Source organism: Callorhinus ursinus, unplaced genomic scaffold, assembly GCF_003265705.2.
Source record: "Callorhinus ursinus isolate GAN/ISIS: 27379988/994484 unplaced genomic scaffold, GSC_fseal_2.0 scaffold13, whole genome shotgun sequence".
In the NCBI taxonomy this organism is placed as follows: domain Eukaryota; kingdom Metazoa; phylum Chordata; class Mammalia; order Carnivora; family Otariidae; genus Callorhinus; species Callorhinus ursinus.
Window position 1 is genome coordinate 19024714 of NW_027397075.1, and position 13028 is coordinate 19037741.

General features: G+C 40.0%; 1 protein-coding gene across 12 annotated transcripts in view; it reads right to left on the bottom strand.

Moving 5' to 3' along the window:
* CDC42BPA (CDC42 binding protein kinase alpha) overlaps nt 1-13028 on the bottom strand; it is a 351347-nt gene that overhangs the window by 176287 nt on the left and 162032 nt on the right. For all 12 annotated transcript variants that reach the window (XR_012380514.1, XR_012380512.1, XR_012380513.1 and 9 more), the window contains exons 7-10: nt 10651-10851; nt 8593-8841; nt 6649-6728; nt 4554-4720 (exon numbers count right to left, since the gene is read on the bottom strand). Coding sequence is in view for 9 of the 12 variants with exons in the window: in XM_025877951.2 (XP_025733736.1) it covers nt 4554-4720; nt 6649-6728; nt 8593-8841; nt 10651-10851 (697 nt within the window). In the remaining 3 variants the exon portion in view is untranslated. The remainder of the gene's footprint in view (nt 1-4553; nt 4721-6648; nt 6729-8592; nt 8842-10650; nt 10852-13028) is intronic.

Here is a 13028-nt window from a genome sequence, read left to right on the forward strand (position 1 = left end):
CAGCAATGTCCACAATAGCCAAACTGTGGAAGAGCCAAGTTGTCCATTGACAAATGAATGGATAAAGAAGATGTGGTATGTATATACAATGGAATATTATGCAGCCATCAAAAAAAAACACACAAGAAACGAAATCTTGCCATTTGCAATGACGTGGATGGATCTGGAGGATGTTATGCTGAGTGAAGTAAGTCAATCAGGGAAAGACATGTATCATACGACCTCACTGATATGAGGAATTCTTAATCTCAGGAAACAGACAGTTGCTGGAATGGTGGGGGGGGGTGGGTGAGATGGGTTGCCTGCGTGATAGACATTGGGGAGGGTATGTGCTATGGTGAGTGCTGTGCATTGTGCAAGACTGTTGGATCACAGATCTGTACCTCTAAGACAAATAATACAATATATGTTAGAAAAAAAAAAGAAGAAGATAGCAGGAGGTGAAGAATGAAGGGGGGAAAATCAGAGGGGGAGACAAATCATTAGAGACTATGGATTCTGAAAAACAAACCGAGGGTTCTAGAGGGGAGGGGGGTGTGAGGATGGGTTAGCCTGGTGATGGGTATTAAGGAGGGCATGTTCTGCATGGAGCCCTGGGTGTTATACACAAACAATGAATCATGGAACACTACATCAAAAACTAATGATGTAATGTATGGTGATTAACATAACAATCAAAAATTTTAAAAAAAAAGACCCTGAAAAGACAGAGCAGTCCTGATAAAAAGAACAGAGCTAGTGGCATCATGCTTCCTAATTTTCAAACTATACTACAAAGCTACAGTAATAAAAACAGTATGTTACTGGTACAAAAACAGACATACAGACCAGCAGAACAAAAGAGAGAGCTCAGGATCAAATCCTGGCATATATGGTCAACTAATATTCAATAAGGGAACCAAAAAATACCCAATGGAGAAAGGACAGTCTGTCCAACAAATGGTGCTGGGAAAACTGGATAAATACATGCAGAACAATGCCAAGTGGGCCTCTCTCATGCCACTCACAAAAATTAACTCAAAATAGATCAAAGACTTAAACGTAAGACCTGATAGCAAGACTTCGAGAAGAACACATAGGTTAGAAGCTCCCAGACACTGGTGTTTGCAATGATATTTTGGATATGATGCCAAAAGCACAAACAACAAAAGCTAAAATCAACAAATGGGGCTACATCAAACTTTCAAAATCTTCTTTCTGTAAAGCAAAAGAAACAACCAGCAAAATGAAAAGGCAACCTACAGAATGGCAAAATACTTCTGCAAGCAATGTATCAGATAAGGGGCTAATATTCAAAATATATGAAGAACTCATACAACTTAATGACAAAAAAAAAATCCAATTTAAAAATGGGCAGAACTAAATAGATACTTTTCAAAAGAGTACTTCAAAATGGCCAACAGGCACATGAAAAGATGCTTAACATCACTCACCTCAAAGAAATGCAAATCAAAACCACAATGTCACAATGCTCATACTGTCAGAATGGCTATCAGGAAGAAGGCAAGAGAAAACAGGTGCTGACAGGGATGGAGTGAAAAGGGAACCCTTGTACACAGTTGGTGGGAATGTAAACTGGTCCAACCACAATGTAAAACATTATGAAGTTTCCTCAAAAAATTAAAAACCAATCTGGCAGATGATCCAGTAATGCCACATCTGGTTATATATTCAAAGGAAATGAAAGCAGGATTTTGAATAGATATAAGCACCCCCATGTTTACTGAAACATTATTCACAATAACCAAGATATGGAAACAAACCAAAGTCTATCAATGGATGAATGGATAAAAAAGACGGGGTATATGTACACAACAGAATGTTATTCAGCCACGAGAAAGGAAAGAGTATCCTGCCATTTGTGACAAAATGAATGGATGGACCTGGAGCACACGATGCTCAGTCCAACAGAGCAAGACAAGCACTGCATAACATCACTTATATGTGAGATCTAAAAATGTCAAACTCATGAAAAACAGAGTAACACTGTGCTTACCAGGGGATGGGGTAGGAGTGGGGGCACGAGACTGATGTTGTTTAAGGGTACCAACTCGCAACAAGTAGTAAAGAAGTCACAGAGATCTACTGCACAGTGTCATAAATACAGATAACAATGCTGTCCTGTAGTTATGTATGTGCCAGAAGTACTAACCATCACTACAACAATCTTACTACAGTATATAAATGTACCAAATTAACAAGGTGTACATCTTAAATTTATACAATGATATACGGTAAATATATTTAATTAAAAAGTCAAAAGAAACAACTTGCTTCACAAAGAAGAAGGAATCCACATGCAGAGATCATAGCAACTTACAGAAAAATGGAAAACCGTCTGTTTTATTGATGTCTGTAGTTTTTTTTTTCTCTATGGGGCCTCTAAAAATATAACAGCAAAATTTTATTGTTGTAAAACTTTGATTATTTCTCTCAAGAGTTACAAGCTATTTGATTATTTATACAAACATTCCTTTGTTCACAAAAGGAGTAAGTAAAATAAATTGTATGTTATGTCCCTTACTCTGAAGAAAATAAAAGAGGAAAGAGGGAGATTAAGTGGAGATAAAACAAGAGTATGATGTATTTTTTAAATTTATTTATTTATTTTTAGATTTTTTTTAATTTATTTTTTGACAGAGACAGAGAGGCAACATAAGCAGGGGGAGTGGGAGAGGGAGAAGCAGGCTTCCTGCAGAGCAGGGAGCCTGACTTGGGGCCCGATCCCAGGACCCTGGGATCATGTCCTGAGCCGAAGGCAGATGCTTAATGACTGAGTCACCCAGGCGCCCCAAGATTAGGTTTTAAATAGAGTGGTCAGAAAAACCTCATTTCAAGGTAACACTCAAGTAGAAACCTGAAGGAGGTAAGGGAATGAGTCATGTGAATGCCAAAGGAAGAAAATTTAAGGCAGGGCAATAGTTGACGCAAAGGCCCTGAGGTGGGGACGTGCCTGGTTTGTAGAAAGAACAGCCAGGGAGCCCAGGGTGGCTAGAAACAGAAGGAACAGTGGGGGAGGCAGGGGCGAGATAAGCAGGGAAAGCAGCTAGAAAGCGGTTACAAGAAGGCGGGTGACAGTGGTGGTGATGTGAGTGGGGTGATGGCCACACAGTAATGGGGATATTGGACTCCCGATCTTCTGTGATGGCAAAGCTGCCCAGGTTTGCTGACGGGCAAAATGGGAGATGTGACAGAGGGAGAGGGCTTAAGGATGCCTGGAAAGTTGTAGTTTTGAGCACCTAAGAGCCTGGACTGCTCTGGAGGACCCTGACATTCACAGGTCAAAGAGTTCAGGAGAACTCAGGAAAAAGACAGAATAACTGGTTTATGAGGAAAAAGAAGACCAGGAGATTCAAGTGTCCCAGAAGCCAAAAGAAGAGTTGTCAGGAGGGGGAATGGTCACCTGGGTCAGATGCTGACAGGTGAGAAGCCCCAGTCTGGGAAGCAGGACTGCTGGGCAGCACACAGTGGGAGTGGACTCGAGATCCACACTCGTGAATCTCAAGTGGGATCAGTCAGCACCCTGCCTGTCCTAAGTATGTTACCTTCAGCCACACGGAATGCAGGTCAATAGGGCTGTGGTTCTGGCAATGGAGTGTGACAGACTGAAGTCAGAGCAGCGGATGTGAGGATCCGAGTAAGGGCCGGAGTATGACTGACCATGGAAGGACGGAGTGTACAAGGCACAGGGTGAGGGGGACAGAGCAGGTAACAGTGGAATGGAAGGAACGCAGGAGGCACCAGAGGGAGTGAACTAGACTACTACGAACAGGAGATGATGCAGGGTTTGCTTGAAACTGAGATTAGAGGCACCTGGGTGGCTCAGTCAGTTAAGCGTCTGCCTTCGGCTCAGGTCATGATCCCAGGGTCTGGGATCGAGCCCTGCACACACAGGGCTCCTTGCTCAGCGGTGAATCTGCTTCTCTCTCTGCCTCTGCCGCTTCCCCCTGCTTGTGCGCTGTCTCTCTCTCTGACAAATAAATAAATAAAAACTTACAAAGAAAAAAGACTTAAAAAAATACAGAAATTGAGATTAATAAAGAATTCTGGACACTGTAGTCTCAACACAGGAGTTGGATGAGGTCGGGTGGAGCATAGGATCCTTGGATGTGTAAGAATCAAGAGACCAAGAGAAGTCAGAACAGTAGGAGGTTTGCCAAAGTGCATTTTATAGTCACCAAGTATCACGCCAGGAGTGATGCTGCAGAGGACAGTTTGCCAGCACTTTCAAGGCTGACGAAATAGGACAGTGGTCCCCAGCGCTACACTGGGATGGGAAGGGCTCCTTTCCCGAGAGCAGCTCCATCTCCTTCCCAGATGAGTTCACGTGTGCACAAAGGAACCCGTGGGGAAACGAATGCTGTCGGGGGAATTGTTAACATCGTGAGTCTACATAAACAGTATTATTCCATATTTCACATGAGTCTTCAACTGGATTTTTTCCACTTCATACAAAAATTTCTTTTCAAGATAAAACAACTCCTCATAATCAATAGTTCTTCAAACTCTGAGTCCAACTCCAAAAGGGAAGATACCATCGTTAACTATATTACCTTGAAGCTTTCTACTCAGCTCAAGCTTTTCCTGTTCGAGGCGCTTGATTCTCCTCTCGTACGCCTCGGTTGCCAGGTTGTTGTCGAGAGTCCTCTGGACACTGACATCAAGGTCCAGGGACGCAGGACCGGCTGTGACACGTAAACAGCTCCGATCAGAAAGAACACTGAAGAAACAGAAAAACGTGAGTTCATGTGGAAAAGAAAGTGAAGAAACAGAGAGAGCCTTCTGCAGCTGTCTATTTAAAACATGGATTTCAATATCTAGCTACAGTTAGCCGTCTAGGGTGATGGTAAAACACACTGCTTACAAATCTCAACACACACCACTTTTTAGAAGCATTTTTTAAAAATGTCCCAATTGTCTTGAATTTCAATAACCACAAATTATAAAATGATATTTGCTGAACAAAAGGTGACCACCTAAGTGAAACAGTAGTCAAAAGCACACACCATGGTCCTGTTCGTCAGAATCTGGACTCAAAAGTGAAATGCTTCTTTTAATTCAATACAATTTAGCTAAAAATATTTGAAGTGTTGGACATTCAGCAGTGAGCAAATTCGACACTTGCCCATGAAGAGCTTATGTTCCTATGATGGAGACAGAAACAAACGAGATAAATAAGTACAATATTCAGGGCATTAGGCAGTGCTGAATGCTAAGGAGAAAACATCAAGCAGGAAAGGAAGAGGTGACATATTGAGGGGGAAGAAATAAAAATCCAGACAAAGTGGCCAGGAGGCTATCACTCAGAGAGGAACTCTGAATAAAGTCCAGAGGGAGTAAGCGGGGGGGAAGAGCATTCCAGGCAGATGGAACAGAAGTGCAAGAGCACTGAGATAGGAGTAGGCTTTCTGGCCTGGGACCGTGCCAGAAAGGAGCCATGTGTGCCTGGAGCAGAGTCAGCAAGGTTAAGAGTAGCAGGAAAGAGAAAGTGAGCCAATCATGCAGGGTCTTGGTAAGAATGTTGGTTTGGATTAAGATATAAGCCACTGGAGTTGGGGGACTGTGGCGATAGGTCTGGAACAGGGGAGTGACACGTTCCGACTTATCTTTTAGCAGGACCAGACAGGTTCAAAGAAATCTAAGAGACGAGTTTATAAACATTTGAGTAGGTGGTTCAGAGAGGTTTTAAGTAGGACAGAGCAGAGGGGTCTCACATTCAGGAGTTGCCAGTAAGTATGGGGGAGTGAACCACAGTATAAGTGGGAAAGGTCCCAAGATAAAGCCGTGGGGCCCAGGGAGATTGGGAGATCAGAAGGCATCAGCTGCAGAGGCAGAGAAGAACTGGCCAGAAAGGTGAGAAGTCAGGCAAGCACCCTGGAAGGTAAAAGACAGAAGTGCTGTGATGGGAAGGAGCCATGACGCACAAGATGAGTGCAGACATGAGACAGGACCGACTGGGAGCCCCCATGGTTCATCTGCACAGGCAAGCGCTCGGGGCCAGAGGCAGGCAGGCGGAACCGTGCAGAGGAGCATGTGAAAGCTGCCTGCGTCAACCTCTCCATGCAAGGAGAAGTGAGCTCATCCAGGGAGAGCAGGAGAGTGGGCACAGGACCGAGAAGGGTCCTGGAGATCGGTAATCATGACCGTGGAAAGTGAGACCAGTGAGAATGGTCAGATGCTTTTCTTTGGACGCTGTGAACTGCACAGGAACTTGAACAGTAATGATGATATCAATGCAACAAAACCATGAAGGAGAACAGGAGGCAGTTGAGAAATTGAGGGAGGGCACATAAGGAGTGAATATAATCATACTCTGCTTACACCGGGGAAGGAGGACTGGGAAGCAGTCTGTGAAAACAGGGCTGGTCCTGGCACTTGGCACGTGGAGCGTATTTGCTCAAACGCAAGGGACTCTTCCAACCCCTGCCCCAGTGCTGAGAGGAAGACTCTGAGCTCTATTTCTCTCCAAAATGACTTAAGATTCTATTTTCTATTCGTTAACAGAACATCTAACTTTTTCCAGCAGTAGCTTCAGCCTCTATTTTAAATTTTTTTGACTTATAAGGCTCTCTCATATATTTTTTTAAAACTTCAATTCATCTTAATTTGCTTTAAGTTGTCCAAATTATGTTAACTTTTCCAACTTACCAGCTACTAGTGTATGTGAAACCAACAAATGGCAGATGGTGCCCAGAAAATGCAGTATGTGTGGGTGGGGGCATCGTTTCCTGAAGGAGGAAAGAACATCTGGTAAGAAATAAATAACTGTGACCTGTAGGTTGGCCTATAATATTTACTATCAATAGGAAATACATGGCTGTTCAATGAAGTGTGGTGCAGATGCACAGTGATCTAGAATCCAGACAATGAACACTGCCACTGTAATATTCTAATAAAATTAAACTCCAGGTGGAAAGTCTGACATTGAGAGCACAGTGATTATTCAGGTATGCATATGTGCAGATTTGCCTCGTCGCTAAAAATTATTTGTAACCCAAATCAATATTCATAGTACTTCTGCAATCACTCGCAGACATAGGTAGAGTAAAAAAAAAAAAATTTGAGCTGCTCAGTGCCTAAGTTTCCAGCTGAGACTGAACAAGGAGACGCTCTGCCTTCTTGTTTCAGCTCTGATACGACAAAGAAGTATTCCTTCCAAGGTCTGCATGTGCCACGTCTTTCACGTTTTTCTGCTTTTTATGGGCGACTGTGTTGTTTAAAATGTCCTCCAACCATAGTGCAGAAGGGCCATCTAAATGGTTTCCAAGCAAGATGGCTGTGATGTGCCTTACAAATACGTATGTGTGTTAGAGAAGCTTTGCTCAGGCCTGAGTTACACTGCTGTTGGCTGTGAACTTGCTGTTAATCAACAATATATATTCAATAAGGTGTCTTTAAAAAGAAACATACATAAAACAAGGTTATGTACCGACTGGTTGAATGAAATGACCAGAGGTTCAGAAGAACCTAACCCTGAATTTCCCCTAAGAAATTTCCCCGAGTTCAATATTCATGAATACAGCATACACAGAAACTTTATGGAACATATAACTACCATAATCAGAATCGACTGTACTACGTATTTAATTTGGAATGACGCAAATTTCTGTTTACAGTAAAATGTAATTCTTACGATAAAACACTGATGAGGAAAGTCCATTTAATTTTTTCTTGGAGGCCCAGAGAGGGAAGCATAAGAAGTCCTTACCTGCCTTGCCCATGCTACCTCCTGAACAGTGAAAAGTGATAGAAAATCAATATACAAATTCTTAGTGCAGAATTAAAACCATAAGAAATAAAATAATGGGATTTTAAAAAGTTCAAATTAAGAAGGCTAAAAAGGCAACCTCCGTAAAATTTTGTTCTTACTGTCCTAAATTGTAACAATGTAACCTAAAGGTGTAGAGCAAGGGTTGACGAACTATGCCGGCCCACAAGCTAAAAGTGGTCCAGTGTTTGGCGACTCTGCTGGTCTGCCACCCGCCTCAAGGGAGGCTACAACCTCAGGATAGCAAGGCTGTAGATTCCCCCCCGTGCCCTTCACTTCCTACCAAGTTTGCTACTTTTAGTGGCAACACCACTGGGCATGGGGAGCTCTCCAGATCAAGTCAGTCTCCTGCCAGCAGTGCCACGGCCCCAACCAGGCCCATGGAATGGGGTGGGGGCAGTTTTTAACCACAGTTTCTCATGAATAAATGCTTCTTGATTTACTTCCCTTGCGTTGAGTGGTCAAGCCCCAAAATGGTTGTTTTTGACAATTCTGTCCAGTATCATGGAGCCTTTTAAGGAGAGATTTGCCAACCTCTTTACTCTGCCATCAAAGTCCACTTTTTTAAACATCTAACTTCTCTTTGTCCTAGGAAACCTCACGGCGTAACTCATCTCATTAGTCAACACGTGAAGTTTAATTTTGCTCCTTGTCATGAATAAACATGTTCACCTCAGTGAACTCTCTTAACTTCTCAATATATGAGAGAATAAATACTAGAAGCCATGATAACTGTCTGACTGGTAATTGATAAGGTCCATACAATTGCTTCATAACCACATTAAAAAGAGAGGGACAGAACTTCTTCGCAATGTCATACTTACAGAATTCTTTAAACAATCATCATCCACATCAAAATTCGATGTATCTGTTGGGCTACTAACTTCTGGAATATAAGGTGCTTCACAGTTTTGAATATTATCCCAATCAATTCCATTGAAAAATGGGTGTTTCTTAAAGTCTTCTATCCCATTTTGACCAAGTCGGTGTTCTCTGCTGCAAATGAGCCTTCGAATAAGATCCTTAGCATTTTCAGACACATCAGTCACTTGAGCTGGAAACTGAAACCTCTCCTAGACAAAGAACAATAGAAACAAAATATAAATCAGTATTTAACTCCCTAAATAGGTTGATTAACATTTATTTTCTTAAAAATGCATTTTAAAAATGTGCAATAAGTGTACACTAGTGCAGAGTACTCATATTACAAGAAAAAAAGAGCATTTACCTAAAAGAACTTTTAATTTTACACGACTTAGTTACACATGCACTGTAGAAAGAATAAATTAAATGCTAAAATACCTTAAACTGCTGTCAAAAGAAAGGGAACTTATTAAAAGGAGAATCTGACTCAACATTTCAGTAGAGTGTCTATGACTGACGATGTTCATATACGCCACAAACTAAGCATTAAGTAACAACAGCAAACACCTGTAAAGAACGGACCATGCACTTGGCACTCGTGGAAACACTTTATTCACTTAATGCCTATAATCCTCACAGTAATCCTCAAAGGCAAGTGCCACTATTATCCTGATTTTATAGAAGAGACCCAAAGGCCCAGGGAGTTCAAGCCAGTTGCTCCCAGTCACACAACTAGTAAACAGGAGAGCTGGGATTTTGGAAGAGCGGCCTGACTCTACAATCCGTGCTCTGAGCCACCACGTCACAGACAACGATCTCTCTGAAATGCTACATGTGGTCTTTACAACTCAGTAGCTGGCTATTCCCTGTCTTCCGATTCTCCATAACTAGTTAGATTATCCTTGCAGCCAGGCAGAAGAGCACCAACTCCACACAAGAGCATCAACTAGTTAATATATTCGTGAAGCAACTGATCATAATGGTATCACCCCCTTTTATGGGACATTCCCATTCCAGGTGTTTGCAACTGCTCACAATCTTCTGAAACCAATCAATCAGAACCTTCCTCTGTTTATTACAATTTATTTCTATTTCACTGGGAACTAAATGGATTAAGGCTCTATTAATTTGTTTCTGTGGTGATTCTGGATTGTTTTCACTGTTTTGATGGTAAAGAAGACTGGAATATCCTTGTACAAACATCTTGATTCGACTGAATATTTCCTTAGGGCAGATTCCTAAAACTGAAGTTGCTCAATCCAAAGTTCTAACCATTTTTAAGGCTCTAGATGCGTACTTACAGACTTGTTGACAGAAAGATTACATCAATTTATATTCCTATCAACAATGTCTAACAATGTCCATCTCACTGGATTATTTACAGTACAGTGTAATTTTTCTTTTCATCTTTGCCCAGGGGAAAAGGAATATCTCAGTTTTATTTTGATTTGCATTTCATTTATTATGGCTAAGGATGAGAATTTTTTAATTTTTTTAAGATTTTTATCTATTTATTTGACAGAGAGAAAGAGACAGCGAGAGAGGGAACACAAGCACGGGGGAGTGGGAGAGGGAAAAGCAGACTCCCCGCTGAGCAGGGAGCCCGATGCAGGACTTGATCCCAGGACTCTGGGATCATGACCTGAGCCGAAGGCAGAAGCTTAACGACTGAGCCACCCAGGTGCCCCAGGGTGAGGATTTTTTAAATGCATTCTAGTCATGAGTACACTTACAGTAGTAAGGATATAAATTATCTGCTTACCAATTTTGTTATTCTACTGGAGAGACCATTTAATTTCCTATTTATTAGCATTGCTAATAAAATACAGGAGAAGGTAAGAACTCATAATTTCATGTACAATTTATGGATTTTGATTATTCACTTTTGTCAGGTCCCCTATTAGCATAGGAATTAGAATGTTGTTTTTAAAAAAAAATTCTTTACCTATCACATTACTTTAAATTTATTGTATGTATCATTTACCACATTCAATTGAAAAATAGTAAAACATACTAACTTTATGATTCATGATTTTTCCATACGTCTCCACCAGAGATTCTGCATAAAATGGTGTTTCTCCATAAAGCATTTCATACATACAGACCCCTAGAGACCACCAGTCACATTCAGGCCCATATCTCCCTTTCCCATCTTCCATGGCTTGAAGGATTTCAGGAGAGATATAATCTGGAGTTCCAACAGCCACTGAGGACTGGACCTGAAGAAGTTCACACATTTTTAGTAATCTATTACATTAGAAACAATTAACAATTTTTAATTAAAAATATTTACACTTACTCACATATACAACAGACATTATTTCAAAACTACAACTTTGTCATTACCTGAATTTAGCCTCCTTGTACATATAAGTTAAATTGTATATAATCTCCACACTAGTAGTCCTCCAGATTTCATAATACTATAGAATCTTTATTATTGCTGGTACTTCACTGTCTACATTTAAGGTAACAAAATGATTTGAACACCACAGCCATTAAAAACAAACTGAGTATTTAGTACAGAACATCCTTATTATTGATATTACTAACCAACACATTCATATAAATAATGGAACTAAGAAAATTCTGCAATTTGTCAAAGGAAAATATAGCCTGAAAAAAAACAGGCCAATACTTATTAGCGACCTGAAAATTATTTTAAAACACCTTAATTCAAACCTAAGGAAATCAATATTAACAATGTACTGCAAACTACTTATTAATTTTAAAAATTACAAAGGGGTTTGAAACATATTCTTCAAAAAATAAAGTCCCAGTAGAGGAAAATAGTTGGACATATAATTACGGCAAGTTAGAGCTAAATAAGAAAATAATCACTAAAAATGATCCTGGGCACACACACATCTTACAAGGTACTCTGAGGTAAAATAAAATTGTTTCTTTGTATGTTTTAAAGAAGCATATCAAAAAAGAACATTCTCAAGGTAGAATGATGTTAATATTCTGGATTTTCTAGAAAAAAATATTCTTAGTAATCATTAGAATAGACTTCCTCTTTGATAATACTGAGATAAGGTAACTTGAAACTCGTGTACCTCAAACTCTTAAAAATACTAGATAAAATATAACAACCATTTTTGTAAACATATAAATGGGCTCTTAGAGAAAAAAGAAATTCTTAGGGGCTGGTAATCAAATGTTTGAGAACCAGGGTGATACTTGTTAGAGCAGGAATGGGGCTGGGGAATATTGGTTTTCATTTTCCACGTACTTGGATTTTAATATATCCATGAGGACAAGAGGACAGCCCCCAGCTTATATGAAGTTTGAAGCAAGAAACCACCCCATATAATAGCCTTTACTCTAGAGGGTAAGCGAAAAGGTGAATTATAAAAATATGCCACTCAGAGAAAGATATTTTATCTATATTGATTGTGGCTGAAATGTGAACAAAAAAATTGCTCCTCCTAAAATTCATCACTTTCAGCCACATAGTCCCAGCAGTGGATATTCTAAATCATAGTGCTTCTGTGGTCCAGAAGTCCTCAGGCCAAGGAATTGGCAAAAATACTGGCACCAGGCGAGGTGCACCCCAAAAACCTGGCATAACAAATTCGAAACTACTACTATTCAAAATTCAGTCTTTTATAGGACACATGATCAAACCTGAGCACGTATAATTCTCACACATAATAGCCCACTGAAGATGAGCTCACAATCCAAAAATACAAACTAAATGAGGAAACAGTCCATTACAAAAAAAAGTCAGAAATTGAAGCAATATAATTAGACCCCTAACAATGATCAATTCTACTTCACGAAATAAGTATGTTTAAAATGATTAGAGATGATTTAAAAAGTGAAATCATAAGAAAAGAAAGATTTATAAAATGAAATGAAGTCCTAGAAATGGGGGGAAAAAACCCAAAAAGCTAATTCTTAAAATAAAAAAAAAAGCGAATAGGTAAAAGATATGAAAAGATAAATAAAACCCAGATCCACTTCTGTACACACCGCAGTTGAACTGCAGAGTACCAAAGGCACAGAGATCTTCAAAACAGTAAAGAATATAAAGAGGTTGCCTACCTAGGCACGGCAATTAGACTGACAGCTGAATTATTAGTACTGACACAGCAGTCAGAAGAAAATGGAATTGTATCTTCAAAGTGAAAGACAAAATAATTGTCACCTAAATATGACACACAAATGAGGGTTAAATATAGACATTTTCACACAAAGAGTGAATGATTTTCCATGTAGAGACTCTTTCAGATAAACATAAGGACGCACCTCAGGAAACAAGAAATTTAATGCACACGGAAGAATGTGATAGTAGAAGCAATTGTGAACAAAGGTATTAGTAAACTTTTACATAGTCATTAATTGGATAAAATAATGACAAGGAGGAAGAGGACGAGGAGTAGGAAAAAGA